The following is a 23,253-nucleotide window of genomic DNA, read 5'->3' on the forward strand; positions in this document are numbered from 1 at the left end:
CTATTTTAAACATTTATTCGGTTTTTATGTGATATTGTCTGTCATGTTTAGTTAGGAAGCCTACATATATGGCGATATTTATTTATGCGTTTTATTGATATTTTTTAATTTCGCAACTGATTTTTATTTACTAAAATAACAGTAAACAAAATAATAACAAAAAGGATAACCTACTTTTATCAATAAATATGTTTATAAATATCTATAAGCGTTCTAAACAATTATTACAATTTTTTAAAGTATAAAAAATTTTAAGAAAAAATTAATTAGCTAAATAAAATAATTCAATCGCTTTTTTTTTGTAGCCCATACGTGCAGTTCATTCTAGTGCTTACCCTAAAAAATTTTAATACACAACCTTTTATTACTTTATATATGATAAATTTATTTATTATTTATAAAAAATTTGAAAAAAATGATAATCCAGATTAAGCAAGCATGGCTAACTTCTTAGGAACAAAAGTTACTGATATTGACTTAAATGATGTCAAAGAAGAATTAAGAAAAAAAAATAAAAATTATGATGAATATGATTTGTATGTTTATTATAAAAAATTAGTAGATTTAGAAAAAATTAAAAATGAAAAAAAAAAAAAACGGAAGAGAATTTTGAGGGAAGAGGATGATGGGGGGTTTAAGCCTTGTAGTTATATATCAAGTATATATAATAAAAATAAAAAACAGATAACAAAAAATATATATGATTATATTGATCAATATGATAATATATATGAAGATATATACACCAATGATAATTTCCAAGAAAATAATAGTTACACAGATAATATAAACTTTACTTTTTTCAATGATAGCATTTCTTATGACCTATTGAGGAAACATAATTATATAGACGGTATACCAATAGGGTTACGTATAAATGAGAAAGAATATTATAACAATAGTAGCATAAATCATATCCCACAAAATTGGAATAAACAAGTTGAACCTCAAGAAAAATCCGCACCTTCTTTACAATCCAATGAGGCTACTAACTATTCTCAACCACACCATATGAAATATTTAAAAACAAATATAGATGCAAAATCTGATAATACCTATAAATATGAGATAGTAGAACCTAAAGATGTAAAATTAGTAAGCCAGGAGGAAAACAAAACTGACGAGTCTAATTGTGCAGAAAATAGGGGTCGAGAAATCGGACCTAAATTACCAGACATATTTGATCAAGTACGAAAACAGGAAATAATATACAAAGAAAATAATAACGATCCTAATAATGGACGTTTACAAAATGAATATTTAAATATTTTATCCCGAAGAAATCGTATTATTTCATTTAAATTAAAAGAACAAAAAGAATTTGAAAAAAAGATTAAAGAAATATATAAACCCAAAAATAATTTTGAAGGAGCTTTTTTTGATAAGGAAAAAGTAAGTATACAAAATATTACAAAAAATGAATTTGATGCAATTCGTATAAATTTTTTAGAACATAAATATGACCAGCATAAACTATCGATATATGATGATGTAAAAATAGATGGAGCTATAGACAGTTTTGGAAAACAAAAAAAATTATTTGGTCGGGTTGACAATTATGATAATTATTCCGATAGTTCTTGTGAATATATACATACTGCATCTGATACGAAAAAAATGAATAAACATCTTGAAATAAAAGATTCAGATCAAGAAAGGGAAGAAAGACGAGCTATAACTAATAGGTGGCATAACATAAGTAAAGAGAAAAATGAAAGCATGATTGATAATATACAATATGGAAAAGAAAGAGATAAGATAGATGAATTAGAAGGAAATGCTATAAATCTATTTGCATTATATGATACTTCAAATTATGAAAAGGTAGAAGTAATGGCGTTATTAGAATTTTATTCTATTTTTTATAAAAGAAAAAGTAAAAATAATGATACAACGAATAATATAGTTTCTTTGCCTAGCAATATGAACGACAAAAGAATGGATGAAGTATATAGACAGTATTCAAGATTAACAAACTTACAAAATAAAGAATTAAGCAAAAGAGAACTGATAAATTTATATGCTCCAAATAAAAATTGGACACATGCAACTACAATTAATGAACAAAATGAAAATAAATTGGAAAAAGATATTGCTGATCTTAAAAATAAAATAAATTTTAATGACTTAAAAAAAAAAAATCGATTTTTATTTTTTTGTAAAATGAAAGAGAATAATAATATTAAAAAAAATGCTCATATCTTTTCAAAAATAGAATATAACGAATTTGACAATTTGGCAAATATGTTAAAAATATATCATCTTGATTTTTACACAAATAATATAATAAATGACTACAAAAATATTAATACAGATATGAAAATACAAAATTATGAATTTTCAAAAAGTATATATGAAAAATTAAAAATTTCAGATATGCATAAGGATGATGATACTTCAAAAAATCATGAGCAAACCCTTGATATGCTTTTTTTTAATATTCCATCGTTTTTTTTTATCACCCTTTTTAGTTCATAAAACTTATGAGAATTATTTTGTTTCGTAAACCTTAAGATAAATACATTTTGTTTATTCCCTGTTCATTGCTACATTGATATTCCCATTTGTTATCAATTCATTTTGCTGCGTATTATCATTTTTTTGTTTTAACTTGTTTTATCGATAATTCCTTTAGGAATAGTAAACACACACGTGTGCAAACCTAAGCATATGATTAACTTTTAAGTTTCGTTTTTTTATATATTAAGAATAATTGTAACCACTTAAATATTGGGGTATAAATATTTATATATTATAATAGGACTAGTTTAAAAAATAGTTAAAACATAATTTTGAAAATAAATGAATATACAATTAAATGAATAACATAAAAGATGACAATTTATCAAACTATTAATTTAAGATAACTTAATAATACGAAAGAGCGGAACAAAAACAAGAAAAAGAAAGATGGTGTAAAAAAACACAAAAACATTTTAAAGACAAGCGAATTTATGAGTTTATTATTTAAAGACATATATTATATATATATACCTATAATCATAGATAATATTAAAAAACAAAAAAAGACAAACATATATCAGATTAGTATGTAACATAAAAATAATCAGATGCATATATGAGTTTATTAAAATTAATTCCAGTCATTATCTTCAGGTAATTTAAACTGTTCGTTTTCACCATTTTCCTTATCATCATCTGGCATTACATCTTCAAAAGGCGTTGGTTCTCCAACTAATCCTGCAGCGCCACTACTTGCTATGAAATTATAAGCAACACCTGCACATCCAATTATAGCTAATCCTCCAATAATACCACCAGCTATTTTATATCCGTTATTAGATTTAGGCTTACCTTTATTTTTATTATTTTCATTATTTTCATTAGGATTTTGGGTTTCGGGTTCTGATGGTTCATTATTTTTTATATAATCATCATATACATATTCATCATTTGATTGATGAGGTTTTGGTATTCTTTCTCTTTGATTTCTAGATGGATCATTATCTCCTGGTGTTACATTTTGATTGGGTATATTTTTATTTGAGTTGGTCCCATTATTTGGATTATCACCATCTCCATTTGGTTTTGGATATTCTACTTGTGAGCCGTCTGGTTTTTCAGGTAAATTGTTTGGGATTTCAGTATTCTTTTCTGGGATGATAGGTAATTTGGGCTCTACATCTGGAACTATTATCTGTTCTATAGGCTTCTCGGGTATTATATCTGGATTTTCAATTTCTCCGGGATTTAATGGTTCTACTGGTATTTCTGGTTCTTCTTGTATTATAGGCTCTTCTGGTATTATGGGTTCTTCTGGTATTATAGGCTCTTCTGGTATTATAGGCTCTTCTGGTATTATAGGCTCTTCTGGTATTATAGGCTCTTCTGGTATTATAGGTTCTTCTGGTATTATAGGCTCTTCTGGTATTATAGGTTCTTCGGGTATAATTGGTTCTTTTGGGTCTATTAGTTTTTCTGGTTCTCCTAGTTCTTCTGGTTCGTTTGGTTCTTCTGGCTCTACAGGCGCTATTGGCATCTCTGGAATTATAAGAGGGGCGACAGGAGGAGCTACTGGTTCTGGAGGGCAATCACGAACATTACATGGGCCAGTCATTTGTCCAATACATCCTGGATGTAATACAATTCTACTTCTAGTTCTTGTTCCATTACCACAAGTAGTAGTACATTCAGCCCATTCTCCCCATTGTCCACACTGAGCAATCCTTTCTACTTCCTGACAAACTTTCGTAAGAAAAGGTTTTATCATTGCTTGTGCTTTATCCCAACTACCCGAAGCATAGTATGGACATCGTCCAAGTCTAGCACATCCAACTAAAATTCTATTATATTTATGGTTAATATCTGGGCCAACACCTATAATTGCAACTTTTACATTAATTCTTTTTAATGCATCTACAGTCTCAGCAGCTTTCTTTAAACTATTTGGAATACCGTCTGTTAATACAATAACTAATTGTATTGCATCGGGTCTAACCAATTTGTTTTGAATTAAATTCGCGACATTCACTAATGCATCGGTTAAATTTGTACCACCATGTGGCGAATATTTAGTTTTAATGTATTCAATTACAAAAAGTAGCTCATTTAAACTAGTAGATCCATATCCTTTAGGTATAATTAATTTGTTTGGATATGTTGAAAAAAGCGTCATAGTTACATTAATCGCACTTTTTGAAATATTTAAATTTTCAACCAAAGTAGTAAGCGTTGGAATAAGGTAGGTAATCCAATTGCTCTGTCCAATACTTCCTGAGCCATCCACTAATATATGAACGTCAATTTTTTCGTTACATACTTCTTCATTATATTTTATTACATCAGGAATTTCCTGACCACTAAGAAACACGCTTATGCATAATAAAAGCACAACAAACAAATATTTACTATTTCCTAAGAGCTTCATATTTCTGCTTATAATAGAAGAACAGGAAAATTATGTGTCTATGTATGCAAGAAAGAAAAGAGAGAAGGTATTTTCTATTTACCCATATATAAAAATGTGTATGCGTTTGCAATTATGTATATATAGATATGGTTGTATATATAGAGTTACCTTTTTCTTATACAAAAACTGATATATAGTTAATTGGCTTTAATAGCGTCTGAGGAAATTAAATATTTTCCTTTTTTCCGTTATATATATACACATGCGCATATAATACGGATTGGCGAATAACCAATTTAAAAAAATATATTTCGTATTTAAAAGTATAGCTAACTCATTCAATTAGCAGCACTCAAAAAATATAAATTTTATGAACGTTAATATATATCATAAAAACAATGCAAGGACTAAAAAAAATATTTAAAAATATTTCTCTTCGAAAATTATATTATTTAATATCATCCCAAAGGATATAAACAAAAATATGTAAAAAAAGATCCAACAGTTAAATGTAAAAATTGAGACTTCAAGCACAAGTGGTACATTTTATATATTTTGAATTGTTAAAAAATAAATATAATTGGCATTATATAATTTTTTAATCGATAAAAACAACAAACGTATATACAAATGTATATATATATATGTATAGAGAGAAAATTCAAAAATAATTTATAAAATTACTTTTTAAATGGTTGTAATATATAAAAAAGCTGTCTGAATTTGTATCAAGAATTATTAAATATATAACATGTATGTATTTTATCCATATCAATTATAAAGTATTTAGTAAATATATTTGATCAATTTCATAAAAGACATTATATGTGTATTAACATGAGCTACATGTAAAAATAATATTTTTAAAGGCTTAAATGGCGAGCTGCTCATTACAACCCAAAAAAATTATGATATGTACATGTAGAAAGTAATATGTGTGTAGTGTGGAAAGAGAATTGAATAAACAAAAAAATAATAAGAGAATTGTTATATATAAATTATCCTTTAACCATTTTTAATTTATTTATTATTTATTTTTTATAGCTTTATAAATTACAAAACGAGGGATTTTCTCTTTTTTACATGTATTTAATTAGCATGCATAATTTTATTAATTATAAATGTCTGTATATAGCCCTTCATTGAATAAATAAAAATTAACACAATTTTTATGGCAACTTAATTTTATTATTACATAAGCAGGCAATCTTTATATGCATATATATGTACATATATATACACACTCGTAAAGGCTCCCAACATGTTTCCTTTCAACATATATATGTAGAGACAATATGGGTAAGACCCATTTTTTGCTACCCACACTTTAATATATACATTATGTTCATATAATTCAATAAAAATTCGAAAATATTTTGAGCACAAAAGGGTGTAATTTTAAAAAAACAATTTTTAATCAACCCTATTTAATCTATTTTTTTTTCTTTTACCATGCTATTCTTTTTTATGTTGTACTTTTTAATTAAAAAATATAATAACTTGGGGGTATCAAAATATATAGTAAATTTTTCTTTTTAATTTGGTTGAATTATTTCAAGCATTTTTTGAGCAATTACAAAATGTATATAAGAAATATTATTTTTTTTATACCATTTTTTAAAACCAATTGTTGTAAAAAAAAATATGAGAAACCGAATGTCTTATGTGGAATAATTATATAACCGCATTTTGGATTTTCACAAAAAAAGGGTATCAATATATATAAATGTGTGCATTCGTTTTCGATATTTCTCTTGCTTATTAAAAATTGGTGAGTAATATGAAAGGTATAGAGGGTATATATATATTAATACATATCCCCAATTTGACTATTTAATAAGGCATAAAACAGGGTGGAAATAAACACACAATTAAATAAAACCTAATCCTTCTTTATGCATATTTGTTAATTATTTATTTAAAATAATTCTACCAATTTGTCTTAATGTTTTACTTTTATACATGTCTGGTTAAATATTTTCGAATTAAATTACTTCGCCTTTTTCTATACAGACATAATGGAAATAGTAAATAAAATAATTAAAAGCGTATAATCATATTTCACGTTAAGAAAGTGTTTATCCTTTAAAATAATTTGAAAATGCATATATATTCATTTTATAAATAAGATATAACTCCTCAGTATAAAAATCATGTCCCAATCTCAATAGTATTACTAGCATATGTAAGTATAATAAATTTCATTTATATTATTTTATGATATATCTTGAAAAAGCGAAAAGCCAAAATATAATAAAATAATAACCATATAGAGAACTTAAAAATTTTAAGTAGCCATATTCATTTTCAAATTTTTTTTCCAACCTCGAAATGGAAATTTTTGAAAAAAAAAAAAAAAAAAAAAAAAAAAATACGAAATATATAATGCATATAAGCATAATATATAAATAAATTTTACGCTATTCGAATAATTTATTTTTAATATATTTACCTTGTTATTTCTATAATTTTCATATTTTAATTTTTTTATAACAATTTTATTTCATTTATTGGTAAATAATTGGAATAAAATATTGGACTAATAAAAGGCTGGTCTTGTTATTAAGATTTTTTTTTGCTACAATTTTGATGAAGTCAAACTAGCATATGCATATTTACATAAAGAATATGCATAAATTTGTTTTTTTTTCTTAATTTTATATAATTAAAATTTAGTGGGAAAATATGAAGAATTGTGGATTAGTAATTTTAATGTTTATTTAAAAATTTGAAAAATACATCCTTACAAGAAACTTGTGCATATACATATGTATGCGTAAAAATATGGCTATGTTAAATCAGTTCCTATTTGGTGATAAAAATAAAGAAAGCGGAAATAATACAATAAATCAAACTTTTCAAGTAAACCAACAAACGGCTTTTTCAAATAAATTGGAAAATGGAAAAACAGACGTTACTCCAAACTCTTTTAATATAACAAATAATCAAACTGCCGTATTTAATGAAAGAACTAATATAGTAGCAGGAGAAGAACAAAACTTTAAAAACAATGCAAATGGAGTGATAAATAATCGTATAAATTCGTCCCAAGACAATTTAAATACTCTCACAAAAGCGAATAATGATATCCCCACCAATGCAGATAATAATCAAAATAACGAATCACAAGAAAAGACGGAAAACAGTTATTTAAAAAATAATAATAATGGAAACATCACATTAGAAACCAAATTTAATTTTAACAGCTCCCTAAAAATACGGCAATCACTAACAGAGCAATTATGTGGTAAGCAAATTGTGAACACGCGGCACTACGCGATGCATACCTATCTATCTATATACCTATGCATATGCATATACATATACATGCACATACACATGCATGCTTATACCTTTTTCTACCCCCTCAGAGGAGATCTCTATGAAGCTTGGGAAAATCCACCTTTGCAAGTCATACCTCGAAACATACATATATGAAAAAAATCCTTACACAATGAATTTTATATATTTAAAAGATGACGTAAGTGAATCCAAAAATCGAGTTTTAAACTCAGTACTTTTAAGTTCATTTTGTAACATAATATGGAGTAATAATATTTACAAGCATGAATATTTAATGTCTAAGGAATTACTAAATAAATATTTTAAAGCTATTCAAAAAAATCCAGATAAAAATAATTATTGTATTGTACCCATATATGATTTAAATAAAATAAAAATGATTTTAAATGATCATGAAAAAAATATTAAAATGCTTAAAAAAAGAAAACTAATTATTAGAAAAAATAATGAAAATCTTTTATTTATTTTAAATATAATTAAAAATAATTTTGCAGAAATTAAAATAAAAGCTCAAAGGATTATACAAAGATTATTATTTAGATTAGATATACTTGATAAACTTTTTATGTTAAAAAATAATTCTTCCTTTTTTTCAACTAAATATGAATTCAGTAAATTTAAACTTATCGAAATTCTAGATCTCTTTAATTCCTTTAGTATAGACACACAACTCCAAAAAATAAATCAAAACATCGAGGAATTTGTAAGGGAAAAACGACATGTCCAAAACTTTCTTTACACAGATAAAGAGTTTACAAGTAATTTAAAGAACACCATTGAAAAAAACGAACAGGTAATTTTGAAAAAACACCATCCATATGTACATATTCATACGCCCACTTTTCGAAGGTTGCTACAGCAATGCGATGGACAATGCACAAAATGGAATGTGTATACATCCATATGTATATATACATATGTGCATGCCTGTGTATGTATCCATTTACAAACTTAATTTAACTTAATTTTCCCCTTTAGCACATAACGGAATTGAAGAGCACGACATCGGAGATATGCCAAAATGTGGATGAGAATCGGGAGTACTTATACAGCTTAAGTGCTTTTGAAAGGGAAGATAACTATGAAATGCTCTAACTTAATTTAATACTATAACACAGTATATGTTATTTCCATTGCATACATGAATACTCATGATTTTTTACTGTTTTATTGTCATAATTTTTTGTGTAAATTTTCACTAGGCATATATTGTCTACCAACGCTTCACTAGTTCCTTTTTTAATTAACGCATTTTTGTGTTACCTATATTATTTTTTTTATAACAAAATATGTAAAATGTGTTTTGCATTCTTTCTTTAAATTGATGGTCATATTCATTATAACCTTTGACCAACATGTATTACTATTTTTCTACTATTTCATTATTGTGGCTTATTTTATTTATTATTTTTTTTTTCAAAACATTATAAACACTTGTTTAAGCATTAAAACGGTATCGCTAATTTTAATTTACATATTTTGGAAAAAAAAAAAAAAAAAAAAAAAAAATATTATGTGTATAATTTTGTGCTGTTCTACTATTATAAAAAAATATGAAAAATAAAAATAATAAAATAGCGAAAAAACGCATATTACCTTTATTAAAAAGAACGAAAAAATACATAATTTTTTAGTTCTATACTGTTATTAAACTAGCCCGTATATATATATATTATTTATATATATATGTATAAATGAAATGGAAGTTAGCAGAATAGAATAGCAAAAATACGGTGAAATGCTATAAAAAAAGAAATGCTTATTTTTCTATAAATAAAAAAAACCCTGGATTTTACACAAAGATGATTTCTTCCCTTTTACGAAGGCCAATTATTGGTAATTAAAACAGTAAAAAAAATTAATATAGTATAATATGATAGTTTGGATTGGCAATGTGTGCATATTTTTGCGCATGTATTGTAAGCTATATATACATAATTGTTATAACATCCCTCTTTAGCAGATATAGTAAATAAGAAGTTCTTTACAACAACAAGCAATATAGTGAATACCTATGATAAGCAACCTATTGAAGGAAACCAAGGAGAGATAGGTACGGGCCATTCAGATATATATGAAAAGTATGAAGCATTAAAAACAGTAAAGACAAAAGAGAGTTTAAAAAAATCATTAAAAAGGTTTAGAGAAATCGTTAAAAAGGAAACAACAAAAAAAGGATATAATTCATATTATGGATGGCCACCAAGAAATAGAATAAAAGTTGTAGACGACGAAAAGGTAATTCAAAAACGGTAAATTAAAATGTGTACATGATTATGCTTATAATGTACGTTAATAAGAAAAGCAAGTTTATAATTTATTTTTTCTTTTCTTTTCCTACAAATTAATCATAATACCATGGCCAATGGTTAGCTTGGAACGTATGGAAGGACGTTGTTTGTGTTTAACAGAGCAAAAGGGGTTCATGGGAAGGAGCCCAATTTATGCATATGCTGCAAAAATAAAGGCATATTACTTTTTAATAAGTCTGAATTTGAAGCCTTATTAAAAAATATGAACACCATAAAACATCAACTCGAAGAATTTGCAAAAAAAATTTAAGGATAAACCATTATAAAATTTTAACCTTACACATGTCATATTCCATATGCACATATATATGTGTGCAATGAAAGCCTTTACATACCGCCATTTAATGGATATACAAACTTTTTATGAATATTCCTATTTAGCTTATTTTTCCTTATTGTTCCCTTGAGCAATCCGATTATAAACTGTTGTACATATTTATATGAGCTATTTGTAACATTTTTTTAATGTTTATTATATAGAATAATTATAAATATATTTTAATATTTGTTATTTATCATAATTATAAAAAATAACCCACTAATTTTTATGTTTAATTAAAATTTTTTTTTATTAAATATATATATTTTATTTTTGTATATTATTTTTTCCTTGCTCCGACCTCATTTTTGGAGAAAAATTAAAAAAAAAAAAAAAAAAAAAAAAACTTTTTAATATACCAAATAAATTTAGCATACAAACAAAATAATAATTATATAAAGTAGTGTGGCATAATTCGCATATTGTGTTATGACATAAAAATATTATATATGTATAATAAATTACCCTATTAAATTATTTGTATATATTGAAACTAAATAAGGATAGTATGTACTTATATGTACATATTTTAAGAATATAATTTTTACTGGCTTTATAAATATAAAATAAGTTATATGTAATAGTGAGAAAAAAATAAAGAAACACAGGATTGTATAAGCATGGTAGATTTATATAAAATTTGATCAAATAATTATAAAAATGGAGTTGAGAAAAAAAATAAAATATCATAAAAACTCGACTGTCTAGTTTAGAATAATAATGTATGTTATATAAATATTTTATCTACATTTTAAGAAACAAAAAAATTATGTCGAACAAATTTTAAGTGTCATCCCATATAATATATACAATTTTTTTATAAGCATTCCAAAATTATAAAAAGAAAATGAAAGAGCATACATCAAAAAGCAATATTTATGATAGTAATCAAAAGAATAACGAATATGAAAATGTAAGTAAAAGTATGGGGACCGATGGAAATTTAAGTGACGTTTCAGTATCTACTATAAGTAATAGTACAGGTATTGATTCAGATCTATATAATAATGTTGTTAGAGATATTAAAAGAGAAAGGAGGAGGAAAAAGTATGGCGAAAAATATGATAGAGAAAAAAGATATAGTAGTGAATCAGATCGAAGAAAGAGAAAAAAATATACATCCAGGGATTCGGACAGTGAAAGAAAACGATCAAGACGACGAAAGGATAGACGATCTAGTTATGAAAGTGAACGAAGATATAAAAAGGATAGAAAAAAAAGAAAACGTACACATTCAAGATCACGGAGTAAAGAGTAATAATAAAATTATCATATAATTTGAATTACTATTGAAAATGCTTAAATTAGTTAGTGCATATATTCATATGTATTATTTTTCATTTTCTATGGTTTCTATTCTATGTTAATATAACGTATGCACTTCAAAATGTGGATAAGTATTGATTTATTTGATTTTTTTTGACATCCATTTAAGTCGGCATTATGAAAATATACCCCAAGATCCTTTCAATCCACTATTACTAGCATATGAAAAAAACAAAACAAACACAAATAAGTAATATTTTAAAAAAAGTTGAATTTTTTTATTTCTTTCTTATTTCATTTTTAAAGTACCAACTTGGGAATCGTATAATACCGTATGAACATATGAAAATGCTATACAAATATATTTCCATTTTTATAGCCGAAGGAAAGATGGAGGGAAAGAAAATACGAATGATCGATGGGAACATGATAGGTATATATACTCTATAAATTATAATTTTATAAATACAGAATATTTTAAAAACGAAATAATAATTTTTTAGAAGAAAAAGACAAATATTTATTTTATACATTATTATTAATTTTTTTTTAATTTGAATATATTTCGGTTTTTTATACAAGATATGAAAGTACATCAAGCGAAGGAGGATATGCATTAGCAGGTCAATCATTTGATAATTCTTTTCCACAAGGAAGCATAACAGAATTAAGAGGAAATACATGGAAATCCAAAGCAGGGGTAAATATATTAAAAAAAATTAATATATTTAAAAGCATACATATAATGAATTGAAAATATGAAAAAATATCACTAGTACTGTGTATATTACAAAAAATTTGTAATATAAATATATTTTAATATCCATTTATTGGAAAATTCAATATATAAATACCCTATATTAGTGTCAAGAAATTGATGTATCGATTGTATTATATACGCTTTCAAACATTTTGTGAATTATAATAAATTTATAGGGCGTTTGCTTGATGCAAACAGAGGATAGTATGGACTAAGCGAGGGATACGAAAAAGGAAAATAAAAAAAGACACGTTTACATAAATCAAACAATAACTTAAAATTTTAATAAATTAATTTAGTGTATATGCATATCAGAATAATCATATGAATGCATATTATATATGTATTGTCTTTTATATAACTTAATTTTTTTTGTAATATATTATATTTTTAAAAATTTTAGTAAACCATCAAAAATAATTTGTCCTATGCATACATAATTATACAATATGTGCCTATACACATTTTTTTAAATAAATTTTTCTACTATACTGCATATCGAAAATATAAACTGCACACTATTCAGTATGCTATTCTAATTTGAAAAAAATAACTTTTGTTTTTATATGTATGCTAATTACTCCATAGGAGTGATCTTGATAAATACTACATATATATGAATATGCTTGTCTTATTTTGTACATATTTTAACGCATTGAAGTGATTAAAATATCATAGCGTATATGCATATATATACATACAGCATAGTATAAACTATTTAAATGGATAAATTATATGGCGATTATGATAAAATTGTTGAACAGTATAAGCAAGTGAGCATACATAAAAGAAAAACGGAGCAAAATGACGAAGGTGGGAAAAATGAAAAAAACGGAAAAAATCGAACTAAAAAAGAAACGAATGAAAAAACGGTAGGAACTAAACAAAAGGATAAAGAAAAAAAGGAAGATACTCATGAGCCTATGGGACAAGAATATCGTAAATTAAGTAGTGATCTTAATGTAGTGGATGAAGTTGAACATTTATTAAAAGAACGAAAAAAAAATAATAATAAAAATAATAAAAGTGTGTGCAACAATAACCATGATGATAATAACAGTTATAGTGATGTAGATCTTCACAGTAATAGTGATCAAATTAATAATCCAGATGTAAAAGATAAATTTTATAATGAATATAAAATACGAAAAAAAATAAGCATCGAAATTAATCAAAAATTGTATAATGATTCAGAAAATGTAATTACAGAAAAAGGCAAACCTTTATTTCATAATAATATGGATAATAATGAAAATAGTTATGCTCCAAAAAAAAAAAAACTTAAAAATGATGATCATAAAATAGTAAAAATAAAACAAAATAATAAGGATAAAGCTAAATTTATTATAATATTTTTATTTGTCATATATTATATATTTTTTTTTTTCCATTATATAATTGATATACAAATAAATCAAATATTTAATGTAGTTATTAATACATTTACAATAATAATTATAACTGCAATGTTATGTTATATTTATTTTCTTAAAACAAGAAATAGAAAATTGAAGAAAATTATCTTTTATATAATTACATATACAATTTTATTATATTGTCTACATATATTTAACACCGTACTTCATTGGCTAAATATTTATTTAAATTTTACAATAAGTAAAAAATTATATTTAAAATATAAAACATTATATAAAAATATATCATTCATATTTTCTTATTTCAGTTTTGATGAAATCTTTTTTTTTCTTTTAATATTCTATTCCTCCTTTTTTATTACATCCTCTATACTGTCCTTATGTTTATTCTATTACATATACAACTTTATCAACTATTCATTTTGATTTGGTTTTTTTATTTTATTTTTTGATTTTATTTTTTTTTTTTTTTTTTAATTTTTTTAATCAATTTTTAATTCACTCACAACCCTGTCTTATTTAACTATTTTTATAATACCTTTTTAAATACGTATCATAAAAAAAGGTTAAGCTCATATTGGCAATTAAAGGTACAAATAAAAGGTTATATATCCATATGTAGAACAGTTTTTAATTAGTTACATTTTGCATAAACTGAAAAAAACTATAATTTTAACTTTATTTGCAAAATGGAATATAACAAAAAACGAAAAATAAACTGTGGTCCCAAAAAAAATTGACCAAGTGTGAGAGTAAACAGATCAACATGTGTGTGTAGAAAAAATAAAAAAAAATAAAACTGGTATATCACATTGAACGATATTCATCATATGCTGTATTGAAATCTCGTGAATTATCTTCAAAGCTTTTATCATACATAATTTTATTTCCTTTTTTTTTATTTGAACAATTTTTTTCGGATTTTTTTTTTTTTTTTTTTTTATTTTTCTTGAGCTGTTCAAAGTATTCAATATATCCAGTTTTCAAATTTTTTAATTTGGGTATACTACAAGGGTACTGTAATAAGATCATGGAAATAAAAAATGTAAGCATATGTAGGTGGAATAAAATATAGGCCATATGCATTTCACTATATATATATAAACATTTTTAAATTAACAGTGAAAATTTATTAACCTTTGCACTTAAAATGTTCTGGGTAAAAAAAGCATTCTTAACAATATATTCAAAGGTACTTTCTGTAAGCATGTAAAAGGAGTGTAAAAAATATATTAGACTAATAAATATATTTTTTTATTTTATATATAGACATACATAACTGATAATTTCAATATGATGTCTTATTATTTTTGTCTTATATTACTTACCACTGTCAACATTATAATAATTTAAAATTATATCATCAATCCTTTTTAATGTGCTTTTTTTTTTTTCCAATTTTTGAATTAATTTTTTAGCTTCATCACTCTAAAATATTTACAAAGAAAAGAAAAAATAGTATAACCAATTTTATAATTAAAAAAATTATAATATGTTGATAAAAAAAATACATTAAAATCGGGGTAAGCCATTAGCATCATAATGTCGTCTATTTCGCTAATAAGGGATGGCTGAATAAAAAAAAATAAAATTCATTTGTTATATCACCATATATTAACAACATTTTTGTGTGCAATATTTCTCAAATAAAACAAGTTTTAAAAAAACAAACCTTTTCGTTCACATATGGAGCCAACTCTTGTTGTGAATATGCGATAGCCTCACTGATATTATTCTGCATAAGACAAATGCATATATTTATATGAAAATTGCTGATAAAATATGCATATTATGAGAAAAAACTATTTTGATATATGAGCATAACTATGTTTTGAAGTATATATTTTTTTAATTTATAACATTTAAAATTAGCTTTAATAGTTTTTGTTTCTTTAGATAAAAAACAAGGTCTTTATGCTTTTTCAAAATCTAAAAAAGGTAAATAACAAATCGGAAAATTAAAACTTGACCATTTTAAAGGCTACAATGTAGCACATATTGCACATTTATTATAGTGAAATGGGTGGAAGGTGAAAATAAAAAATAAATAATATTTTTTTACTCGTTCATCTAAATTGTTAATATGTTCTATAGCTTCTTCTATTTTGTTATTCATTATTTTGTCTTGGATCAAATATCGTAGCTTTACTGTTTCGATAGGCATATCGGCTATAAAAAAAAATATGCATGGCTTATGTTTTATTTCGAAACTTTTCAACGATGCAAATGTGCGCCTACACAATCTCATTATAAATATAAAATTGTGAAGAAAGCATGTTTTTTAGCTCGTTAGTCTATCTTTATATATGTTAATAACAATATAAAAAAAATCAGTTCAAGGATGACATCCTTTATCAGCATTCTACATAGTAGTATGACAAAAAATTTAGTTGCGCTTAATTTATTATCATCATTTTTTTTTATATTGTTCAGGTAGGGTTACACTTGAATAGTTAAGAGGTTAAACATTTTGAAATATTATTTTTTTTTCTTAAATTGCTTATATACTTACGTTTAACATTGGTTTCTTTTTGAAACTCCGATGCAACATCATACATTCGGTGGACACAAAAATAATTCATCAACACTTCATTCAAATCATTTTCATGAACTTTAATATATTCAAATTCCTTTAGCCAGTTCTTCCTTAAAAAAAAAAAAAAAAATAATTTTTTTTTTTCAGTATTTTTACACATAGCATAGATATGCCATATCAACATGCTTTATCATGTGGTATATATATGTTCACTCTTAATATATTTATTATTATATGAAATGCTTATTATGTATATACTATATCATTGGCTTATAAATTGATAAAAAGAAATAATAATAATGTCCTACGTGTTTAAATATACGGTACTCGTTTCTCCTAAGGAGTCCTCATTCATTGGTATTAAAATAGAAAGCACAAAATTTATATCCGGTTTATTTCCATAAATTATATATATAAAATAAAGCTACTTAAAAATAGTTCCTAAATAGAGAGTTATAACTTCAATGCGTGTAGGCTTGTATATATTTTACTGGACTAATCATAAATAGGGAGCCAATTATATGTAAATAAATATATATATATCATAAAGGATTATAAAAAATATATAAAGGACGGAAAAAAAACTAGTAATAAAAAATTTTCGTTGTAGTAGAGTAACAAATCTGTAATGGATATACAAATAAATGCATGCTTATTTATTAACTACTTCTTTTTTAATACAATCCTTGAATCAATATCTATATTTATATATAATAAATATTTCATAGCAATTCGCAGATCATTAAAATAATTGCACACAATATTAATAATAATATATTTCAGTATAAATAATATGCATATAAGTGTTATAGAGAAAAAAAAAAAATAAAGGAATCCACAATAGCTGTAATTATTAACCACGTAATATTTTTTAAAAAATTTTCATACCAACTTATGAAAACAAAATATATTTTCAAATTGAATAAACCCATAAAAAAATAATTATATATAAACATATAAAATGTTGAAACACAAAATTATGTTCCTTCCTTTTTTTATAAATTAAATGGATGTATATATATTTTTTTAATACACATTAAAAATAATTTCAAGGAGTTATTTTTTTTATGTGGAAAAGTGGAAACTTCATTTTTATAAAGCATGTGGCATCGAGGTAATATACATATGCATACATTATTATATGAATCATATTTTATAAATATAAATCTGTTTTTTTTATAATTATTTTATTTTCATATAATATATTTCTTTTAAAATGTAAGACCATGCCATCATTGAATAGTGTTTATTTTTTTCCGTTTTTTTTTCCGTTTTTTTTCCTATTCTCATATAATTTATGAACTTATATAGGAGTCTTAACACTGCTGTGCAATTCATGTCGATACGTAATACGTAAATGGCACGTTCCTTTATTAGGTAAGGGGGATTAATAGTAGGAGGTCCTATCCAAAATTTAGGACAACAGAATAGGGATAATATGTAATATAGCCATATTTAAAGGAGGCGAAATATTGCTATTCCCCTGCTTACTAATTAGAATGCTTATACTAATTTGCTTTTGCTACAAATTTGCAGGAGTTGATTGTAATGCTAATCCTAGACATAAACAAGTTTTATCAAACCCAGCACCTAGATCAAGAGGAATTCCTAAGTATTTGGAAAAATACATTTTTTACAAACAAGCCGTAAGGAATCCAGTATATAAGTCTCAATTTATTACCATGTACACTGCTGGTAAGTGCCAATAGAGCGAAATAAAGCGAAATAAAATGAAAAATGTATTAACCTGTGCACGCGTTTCGCGAAGAAACATAGATTGTTTTATAAATTTGCCTACATTTAAGTTTTATTTTTTTCCATTTTGTAGGACGAAAATACAGACAGCAAATTAAAAAAACTGCATAATGATCATATGAATTATTTATAATATTTTGTGTGCGCAATTTTTGATAAATTTGTAGCGCTTAAAAGGATGTAATATTATTTTTTTGAATTTTTTTTCATTTTTTTGCACTTGTTTTCGTTTTTTGCTAATACAACTGGATAGTTATATAAAAAAACGTGATAATTACCTTTGGTACATAGCCAATGCTAGGTATTGTTATGTAGTAAAATAATATACACTTTAAATTAAAACGGTTTATGTTTAATAAAATGTACTACATCATATTATTATAAAGATTTATACGAAAAAAGTATTTTAAAATAAAAAGAAAAAATATATTCACCAAATAAATAATCAAAAATCGTAACGATAGTATCAAACCATATATGGAAATTGGTTGGACGGTTAATAAAATTCATTTACGGTACTTGATGAATTATATATATAAAGAAAAATGAAACATATATTTAAAATGTATATTTTTATGAATAAAATAAGGGATGCATGTGGCAATTAATGTACCATCATTCACACTAAAATTTGCGAAATATGATATACATGCGTCCAATTAGTATTATACATAGAATTTATTTTTCATTCCGTTTTTAAAAACAATTCGGTTCTATTCTAGCATTATTCTGACTTTATTATGCTTTATTTTTTTTTATTTTTTCCATCATCTTCATCATCAAAATTGTTAATTATTTCATCATCATCGTCATCACCGTCATCACCATCATCATCATCATCGTCATCATCATCATCACCATCATCATTTCCATTATAATTGTTATAGTTATTTCCTCCGTTGTTTACATTTCCATCATCAGGTACTGGTTCTGCTTCTGGTTTTAAATCGCTGCCTCCATATGAATCATATTCATCTTCCATTTCAAATTGGGGTTGTGAAAGAGGGTTATTGAATGATTCACATGCACATTTGTTACTATCCTTTGTCAAATAATTTACGAAACTGTAAAATATTGTAATCAATACTAACTTCTTGAATGCCATTTTTGCTTAATAAAATAACAATTTCGGATTTTAAAAAAAAATTATAAAATTTTAATTATTATAAGTGAGATAAATTTATGAAAATCTTGCTTTATTATAAAATTGAATTTGTTTTTTTAAATAAAAACATCAAAATTGGTAAAGCGGTCAGGTATAACTAATTTTTAATTATAAAAATTATTCTATTAAAAACTTCGTTATATAAAAAAACGAAATGGCATATTAGTACATAAATAATAAGAAATCAAAATGGTAAATTAATAAACAATAAATAATGATAAGGTAATACAATTTTAGAAATATATTTAAATTTATTTTAACAAAGAAAATAAGTTAAAAATTGTTTTTTTTAAAATTAATGTATCCTTATATACTTATATTTTTTTGTTTATATATAATTAATAGAAAAAATTGTTTTGACTTAATTTTATATTTTTGCGTATATATATATATTTTTTTTAATTGGCCTCAAAAAAAATAATATATTTACGGACTTTGGTAGTACTAGTTTGAACTAAATAATTTTGCTCATGGTATAAAATTAAAATTAATAATAAATTAAGGAAATAATTTCAAATATAAGGATTATAAAAAACGAAAAAATATTAAAAACAATATTTTTCAACAAAATTAATATTATACATATAAGTAATAAATATACAAATTAGTATATTTATATTGTATACATATTGATTTGCTATTTTTCTTCGTAATTATATAACATTAAATTTAAAATTTTATAAAAAATAAAAAATAAAAAATATATAAATAAAATAATTTCATCTTTTCCACTATATATACATCACTTTTTAATGGATATAATTATAATAATTCATTACATTTAAGTATTAATGTTTTATTAAAAACTAACGAGTTATAAATGCGAAGATTTGTAAAACACACGTTTTTGAAAAAAACAAATTTCGTTTGATATATATAAATTATTTTTATTTATTTTTTAACCTTGTACAATTCGTAATGGTATAATAATGTAAACTGATATGGGAACTCATGCATATAATATATTGTGCTCTTTTTAAATTAAACTAATCATATGCATTTCAAGCAATATAAATTAAATAATAAGCAAATAGGACAGTAAGAAATAGCCTTCCTATGGGTTTATAATTATTGTGACCTACTATAGTAGACATTATAAAAATAAATTATGTCTTTCCCTTCATTCTCATAGCTATTTATTACTATCCATTGATATTTTTTTAACTTAAAGGAAAATATATAATTCATAAATAATGCAATATGTAGTATAATTTATCACTGTTTGACTACATAGCCATGTCTAATAAGTGGAAATGACGCATAGTTCTTATGTCCTCAAAGCAGGACATAAAAATGGTTATGTTACTGAAATTGTTATTATATTCCCCGTTGAAACTCTCAAAATGGTTTATCAATTTGTCATTGTCTTTATATGAGCCCATTTAGGAAGTTTAAAAATGTTATAATATTAATGACAAATAAAAATGTCTTCCATTTTGATCACACGGATGGTTATTATGCATATTGGGTTGTCTATATATTTGCTCATCATTCTTTTATGTAAGACCATTACCAAGGAATGGGGCATACATATATATACATTCATTTAGTTAACCATTTTAAAAGACGATTTTTTTGAAAAAATAAAAAAACGTCTTAAAAACAAAGAGTACTTATTTTGTTTCATTACAATTTATTTATATATTTTTAAAATAATTAAGTCAGATAAATAAATTTATAAAGGCATATTTTACTAGCGATTTATTTCTCCTATATTTGAAAATAAAAATAAATGAGGTGATGAAAAACTGAATATTAGCTAGCCAAACAAATTAAGTTTAAAAATATATGAATGTTCATATTTTTTATTACATGAATAAATTTGTTGTACATATTTTTTATACTCATTCTTTATGCGTACTATATAACTCCGTTATTTTTTTGTGGAATATAAAAAATAATAAACATATACAAAGAATATTTTCTCCATAGTATAATATATTAAATATATATGCAAATATTATTTTATAAAATATGTATAATATATATTGAAATCGACAATTTTAAAACATTATATGTATGGCACATGTATACATTTCCTAAGCTTATAATATGATGTAATATAACTATAGTATATTCCAACTTTTTAGCATAATAAAGATTTGTGGGAAAATATTTATTGAATCGTCACACAAATATCTTTAATCTTTAAAATAAGGACATATTATAATAAGTATATTTGTGTATTGATAAATTTGATATTTTTTGCTTTACTCAATTTGATAAAAAACATACCATATAATAAAACCTATTTGTGATAGTAACAAAATGGATGGCGATATTATAGTTAACGAAAAGTTTGACTTTCTAATGCTAAGTATAGCTAAAGAATGTGGAGATATAAACAATTTTATGAACATATTTTTTTCATTCTTATTAAGAAAAACGGATTTTATTACTAACTCCAAAAATATAGAACAATGTGAAGAAGTTGTTTTAAGGGTGTTGAAAAAACACTATAAAAAAAAAGATGAATACTTAATAAAATTAAAAAAGGAATATGAAAAAATGGATGAAGAAAAAAAAAAAATATTGGAAAGGGAAAATAATATAACTAAAACAAAAAATGGTAATATAAAAGATAAAAAAATGGAAACTAGTAAGGTTGTCGAAATAGATGATGATGATGATGGAATTATTAAAGATTCTGAAAAATTAAAAAAATATGATAAAAAAAATATGAACGGGTCAGGTAAAAATGAAAAAAAAGAAGATCATGTAAATGAAAATAACGAAACATGTTCAGAAAATGATGATGACGATTCTGAACCACCAAAAGGAAACGGAGGAAAAACAGAAAAATATACATGGACACAGACATTAGGAACTGTAGACATGTATATAGATGTAGAAGAGTTTATAAAAACAAAAGATTTAAAAATAGATATAACATTTAAAAAATTATGTATAAAAGTTAAAAATAATATATATATTGAAGGAGAATTTCATAAGCATATTAAACCTGAAGATTCAATTTGGACACTTGAAGATAATCGAATAATTCATATTTCAATTGAAAAATTAAATACTATGGAATGGTGGGCTACAGTTATTAAAGGTGATACAGAAATAGATGTAAAAAAAATAGTTCCTGAAAATTCACGTATGGAAGATCTTGATTCTGAAACCCGATCGGTTGTCGAAAAAATGCTTTATGATCAAAAACAAAAAGCATTAAATTTACCAACATCTGAAGAACAAAAAAAATTTGAGATTTTTGAAAAATTTAAACAAATGCATCCTGAAATGGATTTCTCAAAAGCTAATATTAACTACGGAAACTCATCCTCGGGTAATATGTTTTTCGGTAAATAATTCAAGGACCATCTTGTGTCGTTGAAAAATTTCACTTTATTTAAATAGATATATTCTTTGTTACGTTTTTTTATACAATATGTTTTTTTTTCGCAATTCCCCCCTACTTTTAAACACTTTGATTTCAATACGTATGCAACCATTCGGTGCATATGAAAAAAGCAAATTTAAATAAATGGCTTTTAAGTTCAAATTGTCTTAAATAGGTAAAGATAAATTGTTAAGGCATGTATTGTGTAAGTACAATGAAAAAAAAAAATATATATACGCATGTAC

The 23,253-nt window shown here is 24.1% G+C and overlaps 10 protein-coding genes and 1 non-coding gene across 11 annotated transcripts; 7 read left to right on the top strand and 4 right to left on the bottom strand.

The window, feature by feature from the left end:
• Positions 1–438: 438 nt before the first annotated feature.
• Positions 439–2,478, top strand: PCHAS_1354300 (conserved Plasmodium protein, unknown function; the record flags this gene model as incomplete). Its single annotated transcript, XM_016799408.1, has 1 exon — positions 439–2,478. The coding sequence occupies one exon, from the start codon at positions 439–441 to the stop codon at positions 2,476–2,478; it is 2,040 nt and encodes a 679-aa protein (XP_016654700.1).
• Positions 2,479–3,094: 616 nt separating this feature from the next.
• On the bottom strand, positions 3,095–4,888 carry PCHAS_1354400 (sporozoite surface protein 2, putative; the record flags this gene model as incomplete). The annotated part of the gene is made up of 1 exon (XM_735638.2): positions 3,095–4,888. One exon carries the CDS (start codon positions 4,886–4,888, stop codon positions 3,095–3,097), a length of 1,794 nt encoding a protein of 597 aa, XP_740731.2.
• A 2,754-nt stretch (positions 4,889–7,642) lies between these two features.
• On the top strand, positions 7,643–9,268 carry PCHAS_1354500 (conserved Plasmodium protein, unknown function; the record flags this gene model as incomplete). The annotated part of the gene is made up of 3 exons (XM_016799409.1): positions 7,643–8,117; positions 8,242–8,966; positions 9,152–9,268. 3 exons carry the CDS (start codon positions 7,643–7,645, stop codon positions 9,266–9,268), a joined length of 1,317 nt encoding a protein of 438 aa, XP_016654701.1.
• Positions 9,269–9,975: 707 nt separating this feature from the next.
• PCHAS_1354600 (conserved protein, unknown function) lies at positions 9,976–10,735 on the top strand (the record flags this gene model as incomplete). The annotated part of the gene is made up of 3 exons (XM_016799410.1): positions 9,976–10,009; positions 10,134–10,411; positions 10,547–10,735. The coding sequence occupies 3 exons, from the start codon at positions 9,976–9,978 to the stop codon at positions 10,733–10,735; spliced, it is 501 nt and encodes a 166-aa protein (XP_016654702.1).
• Positions 10,736–11,651: 916 nt separating this feature from the next.
• PCHAS_1354700 (conserved Plasmodium protein, unknown function) lies at positions 11,652–13,045 on the top strand (the record flags this gene model as incomplete). Its single annotated transcript, XM_016799411.1, has 5 exons — positions 11,652–12,058; positions 12,240–12,320; positions 12,450–12,503; positions 12,653–12,770; positions 13,007–13,045. The coding sequence occupies 5 exons, from the start codon at positions 11,652–11,654 to the stop codon at positions 13,043–13,045; spliced, it is 699 nt and encodes a 232-aa protein (XP_016654703.1).
• Positions 13,046–13,552: 507 nt separating this feature from the next.
• Positions 13,553–14,632, top strand: PCHAS_1354800 (conserved Plasmodium protein, unknown function; the record flags this gene model as incomplete). Its single annotated transcript, XM_016799412.1, has 1 exon — positions 13,553–14,632. One exon carries the CDS (start codon positions 13,553–13,555, stop codon positions 14,630–14,632), a length of 1,080 nt encoding a protein of 359 aa, XP_016654704.1.
• A 381-nt stretch (positions 14,633–15,013) lies between these two features.
• Positions 15,014–17,097, bottom strand: PCHAS_1354900 (RanBPM and CLTH-like protein, putative; the record flags this gene model as incomplete). Its single annotated transcript, XM_016799413.1, has 9 exons — positions 15,014–15,223; positions 15,344–15,405; positions 15,535–15,634; positions 15,718–15,777; positions 15,879–15,941; positions 16,067–16,135; positions 16,269–16,375; positions 16,719–16,852; positions 17,051–17,097. The coding sequence occupies 9 exons, from the start codon at positions 17,095–17,097 to the stop codon at positions 15,014–15,016; spliced, it is 852 nt and encodes a 283-aa protein (XP_016654705.1).
• PCHAS_1354910 lies at positions 16,527–16,624 on the bottom strand. Its single transcript, XR_001678638.2, has one exon. It is a non-coding gene; the product is annotated as a small nucleolar RNA snoR19 (small nucleolar RNA).
• A 746-nt stretch (positions 17,098–17,843) lies between the features above and the next one.
• PCHAS_1355000 (conserved protein, unknown function) lies at positions 17,844–18,608 on the top strand (the record flags this gene model as incomplete). The annotated part of the gene is made up of 4 exons (XM_016799414.1): positions 17,844–17,856; positions 18,054–18,119; positions 18,279–18,437; positions 18,571–18,608. 4 exons carry the CDS (start codon positions 17,844–17,846, stop codon positions 18,606–18,608), a joined length of 276 nt encoding a protein of 91 aa, XP_016654706.1.
• Positions 18,609–19,242: 634 nt separating this feature from the next.
• PCHAS_1355100 (parasitophorous vacuolar protein 3, putative) lies at positions 19,243–19,602 on the bottom strand (the record flags this gene model as incomplete). Its single annotated transcript, XM_739763.1, has 1 exon — positions 19,243–19,602. The coding sequence occupies one exon, from the start codon at positions 19,600–19,602 to the stop codon at positions 19,243–19,245; it is 360 nt and encodes a 119-aa protein (XP_744856.1).
• Positions 19,603–21,930: 2,328 nt separating this feature from the next.
• On the top strand, positions 21,931–22,977 carry PCHAS_1355200 (nuclear movement protein, putative; the record flags this gene model as incomplete). Its single annotated transcript, XM_735694.1, has 1 exon — positions 21,931–22,977. One exon carries the CDS (start codon positions 21,931–21,933, stop codon positions 22,975–22,977), a length of 1,047 nt encoding a protein of 348 aa, XP_740787.1.
• Positions 22,978–23,253: the final 276 nt, after the last annotated feature.

Source organism: Plasmodium chabaudi (assembly GCF_900002335.3).
Source record: "Plasmodium chabaudi chabaudi strain AS genome assembly, chromosome: 13".
NCBI classification, from domain to species: domain Eukaryota; phylum Apicomplexa; class Aconoidasida; order Haemosporida; family Plasmodiidae; genus Plasmodium; species Plasmodium chabaudi.